At 35.6% G+C, this 19,786-nt stretch overlaps 1 protein-coding gene across 5 annotated transcripts in view; it reads left to right on the top strand.

The window, feature by feature from the left end:
* Window positions 1-19,786, top strand: part of DENND4C (DENN domain containing 4C) — a 72,438-nt gene that overhangs the window by 8,952 nt on the left and 43,700 nt on the right. For 3 of the 5 annotated variants that reach the window (XM_077171508.1, XM_054652108.2, XM_077171509.1), the window contains exons 2-5: window positions 11,010-11,337; window positions 17,092-17,344; window positions 18,325-18,394; window positions 19,187-19,356. In XM_077171508.1, coding sequence (XP_077027623.1) covers window positions 11,027-11,337; window positions 17,092-17,344; window positions 18,325-18,394; window positions 19,187-19,356 — 804 coding nt within the window. In that variant the 5' untranslated portion in view covers window positions 11,010-11,026. Of the gene's footprint in view, window positions 1-32; window positions 184-491; window positions 514-11,009; window positions 11,338-17,091; window positions 17,345-18,324; window positions 18,395-19,186; window positions 19,357-19,786 lie in introns of those variants that run through there. The other 2 variants (XM_077171506.1, XM_077171507.1) reach the window with 2 other exon arrangements.

Genomic DNA, 19,786 nt, shown 5'->3' with positions numbered 1-19,786 from the left:
TTGTCTCTTGACTTTTTCTTTGCTGTTTTGTTTTTGTTTCAGGCTACTATATTTGGCTTTTTTCCAAAGGAGTTTCCAATTACAGAAAGAGTTCTCTAACAAAGAATGTTTCCAGGGCAGCAGATGTTTCACTCATTACATAATACTGAGCATGGCTAACCTTTAAAGCTTTCCACTGGGGCAGTAAGTGCATTTTATAAAGTACTTTTCTTGCTCTGAGAACTATGTTGTTGTTATTATTTTTGTTGTTAAATTTTCTCTTTTGAGGTATTTTCTTTGCAGTCTTTGGAGTAGTTGCCATCTTCTGTAATGTGAAAGAGCACTTTGGGTACAACACTCATGAAACAAGATTAAAATGGTTTGTAAAATGAGTGTAGCTGGACTGCTTGCTGATTATCATTCTTCCTGTCTCACATATATTCCATTTCTGTTTTCTGTCCTTGGCAATAGAACTTAGTTTGCTGGTACCAAACTTGCCTTCATTGGTTCCAGCTGCTTCTCAAGACTGTGAAGGTCAGTTCAGCATTTGAGTTTTGACTTCACATATCTATAAGTGCTCCAATTTTTATACCATTGGACAACTTTAAATTACTGTTCAATAGGAAAAATTAAATTGTTGAATATTAATGTGGTAGAATGATCTGGATGGTCTGGAGTAGGTTGGGTATTTCTTAGATGTAGGGGATTTTTTTGATTTGGTTTTGTTTTCTTGGTGGCCTTTTTTGTTTGTTTGTTTGGTTGGTTTGGTTTGTTTTTGTGGTAGTGGGGGAGTTTGTGGGTTTTTTTGTTTGGTTTTGTTTTGTTTTTTTCCTTAAAAAACTTAAAATTTTTCTGAGGTGCAAATTTTCAGACCTCTGAGTGTACTGGATTACAGTGTCCATTAACTTCATGATATTTCGTGATATTTTCAGCCATTTTTAATTCATGAGTAGTTATTCAACTTGCTATCACAAAACTCTGCTTCTGAAAGCTTTGTTATATTTGATACAGGCATTTATATCATCACGTCATTGCCCCACTATTTTGTGGGAGTGGGAACTGGTTTTGCTGGCAATCAGGAAAAAATCAGACTAAAAGCACAGTTCTACTTCTTAAGACAGAACCTTAAATTGTTAGTAGATTGCTTTTCTAACTAATTTTAATTTTTTAAATATAAACCTGAAAAATTGTGGCTAGTTTCCTCACTTCCTTTGATAGTCTTTGCATACAGGACAAGAAACAAATGAAAAGAAATTTCAAGGTAATGGGGAACAATAATATGTTTTGTTTAAGGCCAAAGGGCTCTCCACTTTTTGTAAAACATGTCTGAAAAGCTGTAAGACTTCTCAGTAACAAAATTGATGCATAAATGGCAAACTATATATGATTGAGAAAACTAGATATTTATTGCTATGTCGTTAGTACTTCTTACAATACTGAATTTGCAGAGTCAGTTTATTTCATCTCCACCTCTTCTTCCTGTGATATACACTTTTGCATCATCTCCAAGCAAATTGGAAAGGAAGTCTACATTAGAAGAACACAGACACCTGTTTCCCATTATATGAATGGTGTATTTTTTGGCGACTCTCATGAAAATGTTAGTAACAAATTGCCAAAAAGAGACACCAAATACCTGTCCAGATTTTTAAAAAAAATTGTTTTCTCTGGTCATTGCAGGAGTAACAGTTAAAGCGTGAAAAACATATTTGCATTTCTCACCTGTGGTGTTCTAGGCTTTGGTGTTTGAGTTCTAACCATGGTAATTTGATGTTAAGATTTATTTATTTATTCAGTTTATATCATACAGGTTTTTTCAGTATTAACTGTATTAAATATGTTTGACATACCAAAAGCTTAATGCAGAAGTGATTTGGTTCTCAAACATTCACAGTCTGCAGAACTCTGCTGCTCTGAGAACTGTTTTCTGTAGAGGTGGAGGGAAAAAAACTCTGCTGTGTCATCAGATTTTTTCCAGGCTTGGTTGCTTTGCTTCCATGGGAGTTGCTTACCTGAGGTGATTTGCTGTGATACTTCCTACTGTAGTAGCCTGATCAGTTTGGACTGCTTTTGAAAACTTTACCATCAAGCCTGGTTACCCGCTTTTTATGCGGTTTTTGTGTTCATATGCAGTCAGAAAACAATCTGGTACACAAAAAGCAACTGCAGAGTCAACTATTTTTTCTTCGCATATGTTCAAATTTGCAACAATTTAGCTATCTGATGCAAAAAGCTGGTCTAGATTATTTTCAGTACCAGACCTTGATACAGGTTATTTTCTGGATGAAGTTCAATTAACTCAATCCTAAGTCATCCTGTAGGAATACTTCATTAAAATGTAATTGTCAAGTTTTTTATCTTTCACCTCGTCCTTTAGTTTATTTTTCCAGTGTTAGAGGCCTCTGTAAGGTAATCACCATGTAGGCTGTAATATATTTCAGTTGTGCAATTATGATATTCTGCAATGTTTACTTTAGAACTGCTAGGAAGGAATGGTCCTGTATTTGCATATTTGCATGTTCAGACCAAAATGCAGGTGACATCCAGCCATTCCTGTTCCACAGCTTGTTGTGTTAAGACAGGCAGAAGGAGAGCTGTTGCTCTGATTTTTTAAAAAAATTTTTAAGCTTTCTGATGTTTACATTCCAAACTTTCTCACACACTTTCTGTAAATAACTTATTGTTTTGCATTCTTTTATAAAAAGAAAGTAATTTGATAAACTGTTAGTTTGTCCAGTGTCATTAGAAAAGTAGCACTTTCACCCTCCAATCCACTATCACTTTTAAAAATCTATAAATGTTAAAGTCAAAAAATAAACTTCCCTTTCTTCACCCTAAAAAACCAGTGTGTGTGCTCGTATTGTTTTGTGTCCTATAATAACAGAGGGCAGTTCATCTCTGAAGTTATTTTTGCAATTCTGATTTTTCTAATCCTCATGTAATTTAGTCAAGTGACTGTAACTGTTACTTTAATAATTTTCATAATAATCTGATAATGCAATCTAAAAAAGAAGGTCTTTAAAAACATTTCTAATAATTTTTTCTCTTGCTATTGACTGACTGGCTAATGATTTGTGGACTACTTCTTTTTCTATTTTACTTTTTTATCCTGTTCAGTCCTAATGGTATGCTGGAAGTAATGTTGCCTTACCTTGTCTTTTGTTAAGTTGTGTATATGTGTGTGTGTATATATGGATGCACTTTATGTTCTTACACATTGTAAAATATGCTTCAGAGAACTTACCTATAGATATGTCCCTGTGACTTCCCTGTGTGCTGCAAGTGCCATTTTAAGTGTTTGATGACTTCCTTGCTCAATAATTCCTCCTGAACTCACTTAACTTTTTGGGATAGTCTAGTTTATAATATTCCATTCTGTCATAATATTAAGTTGTCTGTAATGTGCATGCAAGGTCTGCTGTGAAAATGAGATGCATAATCTGGAATTGCACACTTATCTGAGTAGAAATGGGTTTGCTTAGAAGTGAGTGTGATATGGACGAGCACAGTGGGGTGAGCAGTAGCAATGAAAGGTATGCTGGAACAGACAAGCAACTGGAGTGCCAGCTGCAGTATGTTCTGGTGACTGTTTGCACTTGCTGTGCACATTTAAGCCTGTGTGGCTACATGAGTGTGTTCAAATCATAACTGGATTTTGTGTCTAGAAAAAAACCCCGCCAAACAAAACAGTATATAAAGTTTTGATTGCCAGGTATAGTGTATAGTTGCATTCCTTACTGCTTTTCAGAGTGAACTCAACTATCAAATTCCTGGTCTTGAAATCTAGTCAAACAGAGACAAAAATTGAGGCAACTAGAATAAGAACAACCATGCAGATTTATTGAATACAGTTAACATTGAGAACCACCTTCACTGTGTTCTATGTGTTGCTGTGGAATACAGCTAGGAAAGAGTTAAAAAAAAAAAGGCCAAAGGAAGCACTATTGTTGATGTATTTGATGTATTTCACTAATATGAAGTTTTAAAAAACCAAATTCATAATAAGCTAAGCACTATATCCAGTAATACAGCCCTTCATCACTCGTATTTAGATTTGATTTTTATGAGCAGTCTTTGAGACAAAACTTTCTAGTGTCTAAATCCTCAATGCTGATCAAACTTGTTATGTTCAGGCCTTCAGATTCTACTTTCTCTTGCCCCAGGTGATTAAACTTAATTGTTCTGATTTAGGATCATCTGCTTCTACAAAAATTGGTCTTTTTTGATCATCTGTTTCCTGCCACCAGTTTTGTCATGCTGTTATCTTTACCACTGCTATGAAATGCTACATGGAGATTTTTTTAAGAAGGCCTGTAGGCCTTCTTAATAAGGGGCAACAGTTTTAAACTCAAAGAAGAGGAGTTTAGATTGTATATGGGACGCAGTGGGGCTGGTGAGGTGCAGCTTGCCCAGAGAATCAGGGTATCCAGAACTGTGAATGCCACATCCCTGGAGGTGTTCAAGGGCACTTTGGATGGGGCTGTGAGCAGCCTGGTGTAATGGAAGGTGCTCCTGCTCATGGCAAGGGAGGTTGGAACTAGATGATATATCAGGTTACTGTGCTCCCAACCCAAATAATTTTGTGATTCTGGTATTTCAAATGTGTGCATTAAGGCTTAGTGCAGCTCAGCTGCAGTATCTCTTTGCTGGGTATGATAGTGATTTAACTTCTTCAAGCATGTATTTAAAGGCAATTACAAATCTTGTTTAATTTTTTTTCTCCTTTCAACTTGAACAGAAAGCTGATACTGTTTATCTCAAGAATTTCTTGTTTCTTAATGTGCCTCTCTGAGGTGTATGTGCATACTATGTAATACTTTTTTGTGTGTTTTAAGGCACACTTCCAAATTCACTGATTAAAATAAATTCTGCACTGGTTGTTTTGTTATAAAATAAAGGTTTAGCTGGCATAGATGAAGATTCTTTTATACAAAGGGAAAACACATTGTTCTTCCCATTCCTTCATAAATAGTGCTATTTAATCTCAGTACAAGATAAACATTCTTTGTGAATAAAGAATGAGATATCTCCCTTCTTTAGCACTCCAGGGAAAGTTTCTGTATTTTCAGAATCTGTATACCCTTTTGCTCTTCTGATTAATTCATTGGAAATAATAGAGAAGACTTGGTCACATAACTGTATTTCTGTATTGAGGAGTGAGATGCCTGTGGTAATCATTGTGCTGTCTACAAAGTTTTGCCTAGGGCAGTGGTTGTGAAATACAGTAATGCTTCTCTCTTACTCAGATGGTAGCCAATAAGTTTTCCAAGTCTTGCAGATGACCTCGTAATGCACTGTCTTCTATCTATCCAGTAATGTCTTTCTCTCTCAAATTAGTGTAGTAAATTCAGTGTTTTCAGTGAATTTAGGTCAGTTCATTTTAAAAGTAAATGTCAAAGCAGAGTGCATGTACATTTTTTAACTTCTTTACTGCCAATAGCCAAGTATAATTCGCTTGCTAAGTTAAAGAATTGTACAGAAGTCATGAGTTAATTTTCACATCTACCTTGCTTAAAATTTTAACTGTGGAGGCTGTTGACAAAATAGATGTTTCAACTCCAGTGAATAAAAAGTGCTGAAGTTATTCTTCGGTCTGGAATAAAACCCATTTCCTGTACAGTCGGGTTACAAAAATATTTCTAGTTATGAAGGAAAGAACTCATCTAAGTTCTTCCATCATCTGTGTATGGATGTTTGAAGCTTCCACACAGCAAGTACTTTGTAAGTAGTAGTTTCCACACACATAGTTGTTTGTGGGTGATGTCAGTATGTGAACGAAGATGCAAGTTTAATAAATTGCAATGCCATATGTTAGCCATTAATCACTTACAGACATTACTACCTTTTCAGGTAGTAGAGTGCTTACTGAAGTGGAAATACAAGATTTTAAAGACCAACTTGATTCTGAGTAAAGCTATGCTAGTTAGCCTCCTAAGCCCTGTGCTGGTTTTCTTGAGAGCACATAAGGTTAGCACTCCAGTTAGAAATGAACTGAAAAAGTACCCCTTGATATCCACACACACTCTAGATGTAAGTTTATTTTGTTGGCTTTGTGCATTGAGATAACAGCATTTGCAGCACTACTTTCCAAGAGCTGGAAGAAATAAGCAGTACTCAAGGATTTGCCTGCACATAAGCCTTAAAACCAGCTATTTCTGAATCCAGGTCTCATTCTTACTCTGGCGTGAGTATATATATATAGTTTTCCAAGAATGCCGCCTTCTTGTTAGTTGAAGGTGTTATTATTTGTGTGCGAATTATCAGATTGGGTTTGTAACAAACCCTTTCCCTTGGTTGCTTCTGTACACAGTCTAGCAAAGCTTATGCTTCCTTTTCTTTAGGACACTTGTCAAAAACTACATTTAACAGTACCATTTTTTTGTAGACTTTTGCTGACATTTCTAGCCTAATTTTAGAGGATAATTTTGACACTAAATACCTTTTTAGAATTTAACTGAAGCTTTAGAGACTAGTAAAGAACTGAAGCAAATTCTAATGTAGTAATTTTTTTCAAAAATTATAAAAATTATTTTTATAAAAATGGAATCCTTTTCACCAAGGCAATTTCCCTATGAAACCTCTCCTTAAGAAAGGTCAGTGACCTTTGTGAAGAAAATAGCAACTTAACTGTATTTTTGGTAGAACCTTATGAAGAATTATAAAATTGCATTTTGATTGTGAAAAAGATTATGTTCTTAAAGCAGCTAACCTTAAGTGAACTGTGGGAGAGAACACTTTGTCATGTTTCTGGCATTTAGCACTGAAAATATGTTGTTTTCTTCAGTGCTGCATATTTTTGCTAAACAAATCTTGTCTTAGGCTAGATGTACTAAGTGCCTTAAAGTGTGGTGTGTGCTGACTGGTTTTGTTTTCCATTTACGAAACTAATTATTGCCCATGGGAATTCCTTTTAGAAGAACATGGCGGGGCGGGGGGGTAGTGTGTTAAAAGTGCATCTTTTATTCTGAATACATTTTTCTTTTTTTCCCCCTTCCTTTATTTAAAAAATAAATAAATAATTTTGTTCCTAAACTGCTCACAGCAAACTTTCCTATTGTGGACTATGAATGAATTGGAAACCAAACTTCACTTAAATAGTTTTTTTCATAACCTATGGACCTTGGAGTTTGCAAATCCTTGAGCACTGTTGCTCATGTTCTTAAGATGGAATTCCCAATTTTTGTTTTCAGTTTATTTAGCTTAAAATTAGGTATCTTTGTAGACTTTAAAAATAAGTTATTTCATGGGACTTGTATGCAGACTGTTTTTCCAATACGTCCTGCATTGTCATTGTCCAACCTGAAGATAAGCAGTTTTTAATTTTAGAATTGTTTTTGCATTTAGGTTTTTTCCTGCAAGGAAACACTCTATTGTGTGTTACAATAGAAATCCCAATATTTTCTAAATGTTGAGGTTTTCTCTTAGTCTTGTGATGTACAGAGCTGTGCTCATAGAATATGGATGGAGGACAGTAGCTTTTGATGTTCTTCTTGGGAAAAGTTGCTTTGATAAAACTTAGAATAGATGGGCTCTTAGAAGAATGTTTGTTTCCCTGTCTATTAAGAAGAGCAGTGTTCATACTTGTTCTTGTGTGAGTCATCACAAAAATAATGGAAAATAATAGTGGATTCATTTTGTTCCCCACAAATCCTGTGGGGTTTTTTCCCTGCAGTTCATAAGGCAGAGTATTTTTGGACTTGGTGAATTCTGCTGTTTCTATTTGTATTGGTGGTTGTCTGCTAATTCTTTGTCTATTTATGTTTCTAAAGCTGTTGCATTAGTGAAGATCACTATGGCTTAATTAAGAGCTATTACTTTCAGGTCTCTTTTGAGTGATCCTGTTTCTTTAAGTCTTTTTGAAACTGGAGAACAGATTCCTGAAGAGCTGAGTTGTAGTGCTTATTTGAAACCTTACTTATCCTTGTGGAAAAGGAACTGTTTTGAGAGACTCAGAACATTTTGAAAAACTCACTAAATGTTGTGCTGACATACAAAGCTTTTGTGCCAAGTATCTCAGCTGAATTGTCTGGTGACTCTGACTTTTGCCTGCCACATATTACACAAAGTTTCTATGAGGTAAAACATAGCCATGGCTAAGAGAAAAGTGTAATGTACACAAGGAGATACAAGCGTATGCTCCTTAGCAACTGATTTCTACAGTTTTATTGATCCCCACTGATGAAAATTTAGCAATGGATTCTCTTAATTTGCATTCTAACTTTCCAAATCTTACTATTTACTTTTTCAGGTGCTTTTAAATTTTCCTCCATTTTCCCAGGAAAACTAAGTTCTCCTTTTAAAACATATTTGAGGATAACAGTGCAACTCCAGGAACTTGAGCTGTGATTAAAGATATAAACTCTTATGAGGTTTTTGATGTATGCTGTTATTGTTACTGTTTGGTTTTTTTTCCTGCTCTGTGTGCTAAAAGTAAATGTAGGCCATGATTTTAGTGTCACATTGAGAGAACATGATACTGAGCTGTGTGAATGTAACCCAGTTAATAAAAGGCTGGAACATTTCAAAAAGGTTTTGGGTAAAAAAAACCAAACAAATGATAGGATGCCAACTGTTCTGCTGTTTTTATCAGCTTTTCCCAGTAATTTGGTATTTTACAGATTGCAAGATATTCTAGTTTAGGACTTTCTTTTAAGAGGAGAAGAGAGTGGATAGTTTATTTCTTTATTTCTTTTTTCTTTATTTATTTTTATGACTCTGCAAGCAATTCCAAGCATTTGAGAGGCAAACTGAAACGTTTTAGACTTCACAGTTTTATGATTAATCCAGTGTAAGTCAGTGCTGCTGCCGAAAGGGTCATACTGCTACTGCTTTTGTGCTGACACGGGCAATTGCTGGAGAACTGCTCTGGTTGAACACTAAGTCTCTGCCAGGTTAGCATTCAGTCAGAGCAATTTCTTGTTCCAGTTCATTATGTGGTTGCACAAACTATAGTTCCGGACAGAAGTGAAGGTGGAAACGAGCAGTGGCAGTGTGAGAAGGGACCTTTTAACTGAAGACCAGTTTATAGAGATGAAGTTGAGGCCACTCCCCCTGCATTTCTTGCTGACTTGCTTAGCTGTAAGGCACTTTGTTGCTGATTTCATGCTTTTTATGAAAGTAAAAGTAAACTGAGGCAAGTTTTGTACATAAAGGTTATAGGAGCTTCACAGGTAGCTATGGCTCTGTGATAATTCCTTGTTGTTCAGGAGATGTAGGCACTTGAAGAACAAGGAAATGACGACCTGACAAATGATAAACCTTTCATTGTTCTGTTGATATGGCATCTACATGTTTTAGGCATAAGTCCAGTCGTGTAAATAAGCGTCCCTTGGCCTTCTCCTTTGCAAGGGAGCCAAACTCTTCTCTGTCTCTGTATGGATTGCCCTACAAAGCTGTTAGCCAAAGTGTTTAGAGAACATTGTAGTCATAGTGTGAAAAGTAGTATTGAAAAATATTTTAAAGGGTGTAGGTACATCTCCTTTCAAGTTTGAAGGGTTTTGAAAAGTTGTTATTTCAGTGTAAGAGAAGAAAAACTGTACTTGTAATATAGAGGTGCAACAAATTTACATGAAGTTATTTCTCTTCCTCTCCCTACTTTTGTCTCTTGCTACAGTAGCTTGCAATATAGCACTGGGCACAAGTTGCATAATCTTATGCTAAAATTTCTTAGTAAATATGCAGGATGGATAACTGATTTTTACCTCCGATAAGTATTTAGTACCCTTACTATCAAAAATCTTAGACACCTTGTGTGCTGTGAAGATCGAAAATACCTTTTGAATATAATGTTAGTAAGAAAGAGCAGGGTAAGAACAGCAGCATAAATCAGGTTGCAGGGAACAATATTATATTGCCTTCACCAAACCACCTTTCTTTCAGCAGAGGCCAATGTTTCTGCAGTTACCAACCTTGGGCATTCTGAATACAAGAAACTTCACAATATTTGTGCACTAATTATTTTGGTGGTAATATCCATGAACCACGACTCCTTGGTAGGTAGGACCTTGGCAGTTATGGCTGTCTTGTTTTCAGAGATGGGAACCAGACTTCCATTACTCATTTGCTTTTTATATGGGATTCCCAAAAATCTGGTGATGGAAATAAGGAGGTCTAGAAGAATGTCATACTTAGCTTTCTGAAGAGGTATAACAGTATTCAGGCTCATTGCTTGACTGCTACTGTTTAAATATGTTTTACTCATCTTATGAAAATCAAAGATGTAATGGTGTTTGGGTACTTGAAGTTAGGCTGTCAGCTAGGTTCCTAATAGAAACTTATGTTCCTAATAGAAACTTATGTTTCACTGCTTTAACTTCATATGCTTAGTGAATATCAGCGCTGTTGAGAGAACAGCTCTTTCCAGATCTGGAATGTGCAGCTGAGCAGTGATGTGTACTTTCTGATCAGCTGATGAAATGTGGGTTTGGATGTGTGATTTTTGTAAATGACTTCCAGATGTTACAGTTGCCAGCTGAGTGTCTCAAGACTGCGCTATTATGACAAAATGGATGAATTATGCGGAAGATAAAGTGGTGAGCCTGTACTTGGAATTGTTCTCTCTGCATCAGAAAAAAAAAAGTAACCTGATTTTGCAGTCATATTGCTCACAAGCAATGGCAGAAAAATATGAATGCTTTCAGACCAGGATACATATATCAACGTATAGCCCATGAAGAGCTTGGTCTAATAGATAACACAAATGAATTTTCTGTGTAGCTGCTGTGTTAAGAGCTTTGAGTTATCCTATATCTCGCCCAAACTTCCTTGTGCGAGGAAGTTGTGGTTGTCATTACTGTTGTGGTGCTAGAACTGAAATCTGATTACCTGCAATATCTTTCAGTATCTTTTTTGTGCATCAGAAGTCAAAGTTTGTTTTGCAGTTTCCATAGAATTTTCATGAACTCTGTATATAACTCTGTACTTTTCTAGTGGCAAAAATTTTTTTCAAAAGTTCTAAATCCTCATAGTTGTTGAGAGAAGGGTTTGAGTTTGAAAGCAGAGTGTTTGATTTCTCTTTTTCCTTTACCCAGGAAGTATTGACATAACCATGATAGAAGACAAAGGTCCACGAGTGGCTGACTATTTCGTAGTGGCAGGGCTCACTGATACAGACACGGCAACCCTCCTGGACCAAGAAATCAGTCGACATGAAACGAAGTCAACTGGTCCCAAGGCTCCAATTACTGACATTGCTGTGATAATTAAATCAGCTGGCGAAACTGTCCCAGAGGGATATACCTGTGTTGAGGCCACACCTACAGCCCTTCAAGCCAACTTAAACTATGGAAGTCTAAAGAGTCCTGAACTTTTTCTGTGCTACAAGAGAGGCCGGGACAAACCACCTCTTACTGACATCGGGTGAGATTTCTATTGCAGTTCAGTTCCTCCTTAAATAATGATAAAATCTTATTCTTCATAGATGATGGTGAAAACAGATGTGAGGAAACATCTTAAAAAGTCCTGTTTGAATCTGTATTGCTTACTGTGTGTTTCTGTATCGAATACATTGAACAAAGTGTCATTCATCTGGTGAATTTCTCTTTTTAAAATTAATGATGATGTTTTAATCTAAAAGATGGGAGAGATGAAGCTGATAAAAATGAGAAATTGTTTTCTGCTGCAGTTTTATGAAAGATAATTGAATAACACAGAATTAATTTATAGAAAATATGTTGTAAATCCAGAAACATTAACATGCTTTATCTGAAAATTATGACTTCAGAAGTCAAAAATTATCACTTTGGAATTCACTTTAATGCTTATGGTGAAAGATACAGCTTAAAAATGTGTAAGGACATTGTAGAGCTACTGGGGCTATAATGAGAAAGAAAGTGGAGCCTGGTTGTGGGGTGCTTTTACAATTATGGCAAAATAAAGAATGTGATTTTTCTCCCTACTTAGTTATTAAATAAATAGTAGGGAGCAAAAGTCATTCTCTCTCTATATATATGCTATAATACATTTAGTTATTTTCATTTATAAGCTTAAATGCTTTGGCTTGAAGCCTACATACTCTGTTTTTGACCTACGATGTACGTGGTTACTGACAAACAGTATTCAGTCAGGGGGAGACTGATAGTGAAATCTGAATAATGAAAGCAGCTTCATGGCAAGATAGTTCACACTATAATCACTAGGATTATAGCTCGAGTTGTATAATTAAGCTGGTACGTTCTAACTTGTGTTCATCTTGATCATCTAACCTGCATTCCAGTGGGTGATTTTTAACCTAATCTTTTCCCATGCGTGTGACTGGCACTGTAAGAAGAGACACTACAGTGTGAAGTTACATTTTGACTGATTTTTTAAACTTCATTAAGTTCCTATAGAAGGAAGAATTTCTACAGGGAGTGTTTCCTCAAATGAAAAATCAGTCTTCAGCATGTGCCTTTAAGGAAGCAACTTGGCTAGCATATGTGTATTTGGTGTCTCCCATGACCTTGGGAGCTTGAATGCTTGGGGTGATTTAGTAAACAAAGTAGGCAAGTAGTTGGCTAAGATGATGGCATTTGGCAAATAGTATTTATTCTGTATTTTGTTGTAGACAGATCAAGTTAGGGTGTTGCACCTAACACATCATGGCAGTCTTTTCTCTCTGAGCAACGATGCATATTCTCCCCCTGCTGTTCCTCCTGCTTTGCAACTATGTTCAAGAGATGGGTAGAGCAATCTTTTTTTATTCTTTTTTTTTTTCTCTGATTTCCGTTGTGTTCAGATAAAAGCAGAGTTCAGGCAAGAGATGCATGTACAGTCTGAAGGCTAATTTATGCTGCTTTCTATTACTTTATTAAAGAACCAGTGTGAAATAATGTTTTACCTTTGAGCCAGTCTGACATGCTGAGTGAACTCAATATGTACAGGGAGAGTACATCCCTTGAAAGGGTGAAATGTGTACTTCTACGTTAGTGTATGTATAAAATTGAGTTATGTCATAGTCGGAGCATTCAAGTGATTCTTGATTAATGTTTTTGTCTCTCTTTGTATTTCTTTCAGTGTTATTTTTAGGGAAAGTAGTTAAACAAATGCTGTTTGGTGAAGAGGGAGATAGGGATATGCTCTACTGTTTGTCTGCCACTGTCCTTGTGTTTGGTATTTCTGTGCCCTCCATCCTCATTCCTTTCCATTTGTCCACTGCTTGTTGAATCAAAGTGTCTGTAAGTTGCTAGAGTGAATTCCTGCTGCAATTACTTGCACACAGTTAAGTCATGTGTCATGCCTTTGGATGTTACATTTTCCAGAATTAATCAGATTAATTAGTTAGAAAAAATATTAGTTGGAAAAATAAAGGTTCATTCCTAGGATAAATGATCTCTAAGATCCTCTTTGTAAATGTAGCTGTAAAATTTAGTATCTTAGGCTTGTGTGTCTATGAAATAATTCAGTTACTGTCATTCTGTTCTTTTCTTCACCAGCTTTTTGCTGATGTTCCAGAAAAAGACAAGAACTGAGATTTGAGATCTGTTTCGGTTTAGGTGGAGTGAGACTTTCAAAGAAAATCTCACTTCTATGTTTTACACTTCAGTTAGGAATCAGTTAGCGCTCCAGTTTCCTACATGGAAGAAAAACTGGACAGAAAAATGTTTGTTTTAAAGTAGAAGTGGTTTTGCAATTCATAACACTTAGTATAGAAAAGAAAGAATACCAGACTTCTTGCCTGAAGCAGAGGTTCTTGTAATACCAAGTAACGCAAAAGTTAGCTAACTTGCATTATGTAAGTAAAGAAATTCTGATTTTAAACTTTTAAAATTTTTTAAGTGGTGTTGGAGGCTTTCATTTGCTTAGAGTTTCTGTGCTAAGGACTCTTGTGATTCTATATGCCTGATTTCTGAAAATGTTGGAGGCATATCAACTGAACAAATTGATGATGATGATGCTCTTTATTAGAGAGGTATTTCAAAAAAGAAAATGAATGCAAATTTCAAGAAGGGTAATAGAAACTGGAAGATGTTCTTAGCAGCCAGCATCTTCAATTGTTCCTTAATCCCACCACTGTGACAACTGCAGCTGGGTGTTTAGAACAGTGTAGGGTAATAATGATGAAAGTAGTAACTTGTTTGTTCAGACAAATAATACTAGAGATGGCAGTAGAAGTAAAAGTCTTTTAAAAAAGTCTTTCGGTCTTTTCCCTTTTCTTGATCCACCACTTTTCTGACCTTACAATATTTATATAAATTCCTTTATTTTTCAATACTTGAAAAATGAGAGAGGAAGAGGAGTTATAAAGGTGTATTTTGCCTAAGAACTGTGAGAGACAGGATTGTGTTTGTACCTAGAGAAGGAGTCAAACTCGACAGCAGTCTTAGACAAATGCAATTTACAGAAGTCTGACTGTTTTGAAATGGTTTTCCAGAAGCAAAGTTTTTTATGGTTTATGATTTTTAGCTCAACAGCCACAAAGTTGTATTTCCTCTTTGTAAATTCTATTACCTGATGCATTGAAGTACACTTTGAAATCAGTAAAACTGGGTGTGAGAGAACTTCACGTACAATGTCAAACAGTCTTACAATAAGATGATAAGATTCTTTTGTTTTTTCTTGCAAAGGACCTAACGTCTAGAGGAAACTGGTTTACATTTTGCTTGAAGTGAAACTGTATTGACATTGATAGAATAATGTAGCAAATAATGTGTACTTAGGATTGAGACCAAACTATAAATGTAAAAAGTCAGGAAACAAGTCTAACTGTGATCAGTAATAATTAATCAAAGGCAGACACTTGGAAGTTGAAAGAAGTAGAAGTAAACTTACCCTGTCAGGGAGGACACTGTATACACAGGGTGTCATGTGCACTATTTCATTAATTACTTCTGAATGTTTTCTCTGAATCATTAAAACTATTGTTTAATTTGAGTGGTTCATGGGTGGTGGCTTTCTTCTGTTTGCTTGCAGATCATACTGTAATTTGCGAACTATGCATGAGGTTAGGAAATGGTTTGAGTTTAATAATACTTCTCTAGTGTACATGTAGAGGTGCATGTTGCTTTCATTTTCTTTTTTCTTTTGGTGAGAGGTGACCCCACTGATAAAGTCTTGAACACTTAAAGTAATTTTCTTACAATACTTGTAAACTTATTAAATTGGACTGCTGAAATAGTCTGATTAATGTTGTGCTCCTTCTTATAAGCCAACAGCTGACAAATGTTTCTGGAATAAATTTATAATTTTTATTTTATTTAAAATACATTGAGCTGAAATAAAACTGAACTGAAACTTTTATTGGGGACTGCTCTGTTAGTATTTTCTTCTCATTGATGTAGAAAGTGATGTGAAGGATTCATGTAAACTCCTTATACACAATGGATGTGGCCTGAGAGCTGCCACCATTGTAGTTGTTTGGGTTCTGTTTTGTTTGAGGCTCTTTAACTTTATGGAGGAGCAAAATAAATGTTTTTCCAGAATTTTACTTAGCTTAGGAGTAGTTCAGGTACACCTACTTTTTCTATAAATATCTTGAACCAGTACGTAGTATATTAACACTGATGTTGTGACTTGGAAATGCTGGTACTGGGCTGGTTCTGAGAGTACACATTGTTTAAAATGTGTATGAAGTCTGATGGTCAGAGTCTTTACAACTGAAACCATTGTTGAATATTGCTGTCCTCCATGAACTAGTTGAATAAATTGGCAGCCTGGTAGCTCCATCAGTATAGTCCCAACTCATGTGATTTCTTTTCTTTTTTAAAGTATTCTATGACTGTAATTTATGTCTCTTATCAATACTATGACAAGATGTATTTTTTGTTAAATCATAATAAACAGTAATTTTTGCATATTCCAATTTAATTGTGGAAGTAGTCTTTAAGTAATTTTGGAAGTTTAGTAATTTTTTTAAAAGTTCTGAGGATAGTTGGATATGAAAAAAGACTCTTATTTTAGCTTAGACACTTGACTTTCAGAAGTTTTCAAATATATACTTAGTACTAGTCTGTCAAACATTTAACCAAAGGTATTTGGGGACAGTAAATATGTATTGCCTGGTTATTTCTTATTTTAATGTTGTGAGGGACTATGAGTGAGAAGCCGGAGATCACAAAGTACAAAGGTTTAATGTGTTACCTTTATCCTATGTCTTGTTATGATAAAAACTGATTTGGAGGTGACAAATACTCTGCACATACTGCAGAGAACCAAGCAAATGGAGCTATTGCATCTTTGGGTGTGGAATGGGAGATGAAGCTTGCCCTGTAATAGCATCTGTGCATTAGAAATGTTTAGGTGTATGTTTTAACTTCCACATTTTTTCTCACAGTGACTTTCTAATAGCTTTATGTTAGGTAAAGACACATTATAGCTTATTTAGCTGCTGTGAAGCTGTTAAGGATCTTTTGTTTTTTGCTAAAAATATGATGATCTAAGTTAGTGATCTTGCAAAAAGAAAAGTCATGCACCACAGGAATGTTGTTGTACAGCCACATATAAGATATACAAGATGTGTAAGATATATTCTGCTTTCTAGGTGTACAGTCAATTGTACTCACTGTTTCTTCCTTTACTGTGGAACAAAGTATTAGTTTGTCCTCCTGCCTCATTTTCTTAAGCACTGTTATTCAAAGTGTGAATGTCAATTATTACTGGGCTTGGATTGGTTTTTTCTGTAAAAATTCATCTGGGAAGCAGACTTCTGTCGTCTGTTGTGCTTTTCCAAAAATATTTATTTTAAAAAAGCAACCAAACAAGCAAAAAACCCCACCCAAACCAAAAAATACTTAACAAAAAAACCAGAAAAAACCCAAGTTTTAAAAGACTTAGCAGTAATTTTAGTCATTAAGTTACCCACTGTGTTGTGTGCCAGCAATTTAAAGTGGAATTTGTATTTATTTTTCATTGATAGTGCAGCGTTCCAACTGGTTCTATAACTAAATCCTTTTCAATGTAGCTTGATTTTATTTTTCTGAAACTCTGGTTTGTTCCCACAGAGAGTTCAGTATAGTTTTAAATATTTCTGAGCCGTTTCTTCAACCTCAGGTACTGCATGATGAAAGAGATATGACATTCATGATAAAATGTTGCAAGGATGGCATAGGTTGCTAATGGATGGACAGTTTCTCCAAATTCACGTGAGTAACTTCGTATCTGTTTGAATGCTCATGATAGTGTTTCCTTCCTGTGCAGAGTTCTCTACGAGGGGAAGGACCGCATAATTTCGGGCTGTGAGGTGATTCAGGCTACTCCGTACGGTCGCTGCGCTAACGTTAACAACAGCTCGGCTTCTTCGCAACGCATCTTCATCACCTACCGAAGGGCCCCTCCAGTGCGACCCCAGAATTCACTGGCAGTGACAGATATCTGTGTTATTGTTACCAGCAAAGGGGAAACCCCTCCTCACACATTCTGTAAAGTGGATAAGAATTTAAATTGTGGTATGGTGAGTATCTGTAAGATTGAATTTCTTCTTCTTTCGTTTTTCTTTTTTAGCCCAACACATATATTTAAAGGAGGAACTCCTTAAACTCTTCTTAGTACTATTGTAATTGTGCTCTATCACTACGTCAGAATTCCTTCATTCTTTATACCATGTGTGAGATGTCAGTTTTGTAGGTTTTGTTGCTTTGATTTCATTTCATGTTGAAAATTACTGTTTCATATTGATTACTTGCTACTTCAGTTTGCATATTCATGTCTAGGTGCTATTTAGGAGTAGTGCGATGAAGTTTTAATTTTTTTTTTTTTTAATTATCTCTCCCACACCCTTTGGGGATGCTGACACTTGGGATGAAGCAGAAGTGCTTTTTTCTTAGTTATTCGTTAATGCCTGTGTTACTAATGCATTGTAAAGATGATAATTGCTGCTTAGAGTTTCTCAGTGTGCTTTGCTTTAATTGGTTCTCTTTTTTTTTAGTTTGTTTGCATTTAGTTTACTTGCGGTGGAATAAGTGAGTTTTTTTTAATAGTAGAGTATAGGTAGCCAAACTGCAAAAACACTATGTCAATAACCAGTTTATAGAAGTACAATAAAAGCTTCAAATTATGACTTATGATGATTAGAACTTGACTTCCTGTAATGCGTCCCCATAAGACTCTACTTTTAAATAAACAAGGAAACATGAAGGTGGAAATTACTCTGCTTCACTTCTGCCTGTTCTTTTGTTGAAATAGGTCAGAGAGTAATGTGGTTGTGTGTGGTGTGGTTATTTTATGTAAATCCTGTAATGTCTGAAAAATGGGAGAAGGGTGAGTTCTCATTTTTGTCACTTACATGCACTCAGCAGCCAGCTGGTCATTTTATTTTGTAAAGTTTTTTGTTAAAATACCTGATTTGTTTGTAAAGGGAGTTTATTCAAATGCTTGATTTCTCTTGCTTGTTGTCATCTTCGCTGGTTCTGAGATGAAACTTGTGTCTTTCAGTGGGGTTCCAGTGTATACCTTTGTTACAAGAAGTCTGTGCCAGCTTCTAACTCTTTAGCATATAAAGCTGGTAAGTAATTTTAGAAGCTGTCTTAACATGTTAACAAAAGCATTCAAATGCCTTGTTAAAATAAAATAATAATTTGAAAAATTTAAGTGCTGTCTGTCAGAATACTGGTCCTGGAAGATGTTGGTTGAAATCACCTTCTCTAATGCCTCCTTTGCTCACCTTATTTTTTCCCAGGGTAAAAAAAGGTATAACATTTCTCTTTATTATTTTAGTTCTTATCATGACAGGCTTGCTAACTGAGGAGCTTTAGCAAACTTTTGTCTTTGCAAACATTACACATGTAAGAAAAGACTTCATATTTTTTATGTTGGTGATAATGGAGAAGGAGTAATTAAAAACCTGTTCAGGTTTACTTGTATTTCATTCTATGCCTAAACATCTTCTGTTTAATTTGAAAATTTAATGTGTTCCTTTCCTTCAATTCTGCGACTATTTTCTTGTTCTTTATTTGAAGAGAGTGAAAAATATTCTGAACGATAAATGGCAAGTCTGGCTTTTAAAAAAATTTTAATGCATTGCTAGTGATTATTTTTTGTTTATGAAGAAGCCCAGAAAAACTTACAGAAGCATTGCTGCTGAGTAGAAGTACACCAAATTCCTTTGAAAGGAGTAAATTATCAAATAGAAGTTGAAAGAATAGATAATGAATTTGCTGTTTCCCAGAACAAGCAAGATGAGCAGCAATAGTAAACCCAGGGTTGTGCAGATGTAGCTGTATTTTGTGGAAAATATATTGCTTGTAATATTTAGGGCCTACAGAGCAAACGTGCTTACTTTTCTTTTTTCTTTGAGGCTTACTTTTCAGATATCCTCAAGAGAACTATGAGTCATTTCCACTGTCAGACTCTGTACCTCTCTTCTGCCTTCCTATGGGAGCTACTATTGAATGCTGGGACCCTCAAACCAAATATCCACTACCAGTGTTCTCAACATTTGTACTGACCTGCTCTTCAGCGGAAAAGGTATGGCTCCACAACGTGTTCTTGCTTTTATTTCAGATGGCTGTTATGGAGCTAGATAGGGATTATTTCTTCTGTGTTTGAGAAATACATTGTCTAATACTTCCCTTATAAAGTTATATTTCTTAAACCTTCATGTAAGATGAAACTGGACCAAATCAGGAAGCAGCTGAAGAGTACGTGCTGTTTACTGCTATGTAGGTTGAACTATACACATAACAAAACCAAAGCTCACAGCACATGGCTTTCTCTGTTCTTTCACGTGATGGGAATGGAAGTGTAGTCTATATATTAGAGATAATTTAACACAGGAATTAGCAATGTAGCCAATTTTCAATTGGTTACCTTAAAAGACACTTCGATGTGACTTTATATAAGAGGGTTTGTGACTTTCTGTAATAGGGCTCTGTACATATCTCTGCGTGTGAATTGA

Source organism: Agelaius phoeniceus, chromosome Z, assembly GCF_051311805.1.
Source record: "Agelaius phoeniceus isolate bAgePho1 chromosome Z, bAgePho1.hap1, whole genome shotgun sequence".
NCBI lineage: Eukaryota > Metazoa > Chordata > Aves > Passeriformes > Icteridae > Agelaius > Agelaius phoeniceus.
Note: the sequence above shows the minus strand (reverse complement) of the source record. Positions and strands in the feature narration are given on the sequence as shown.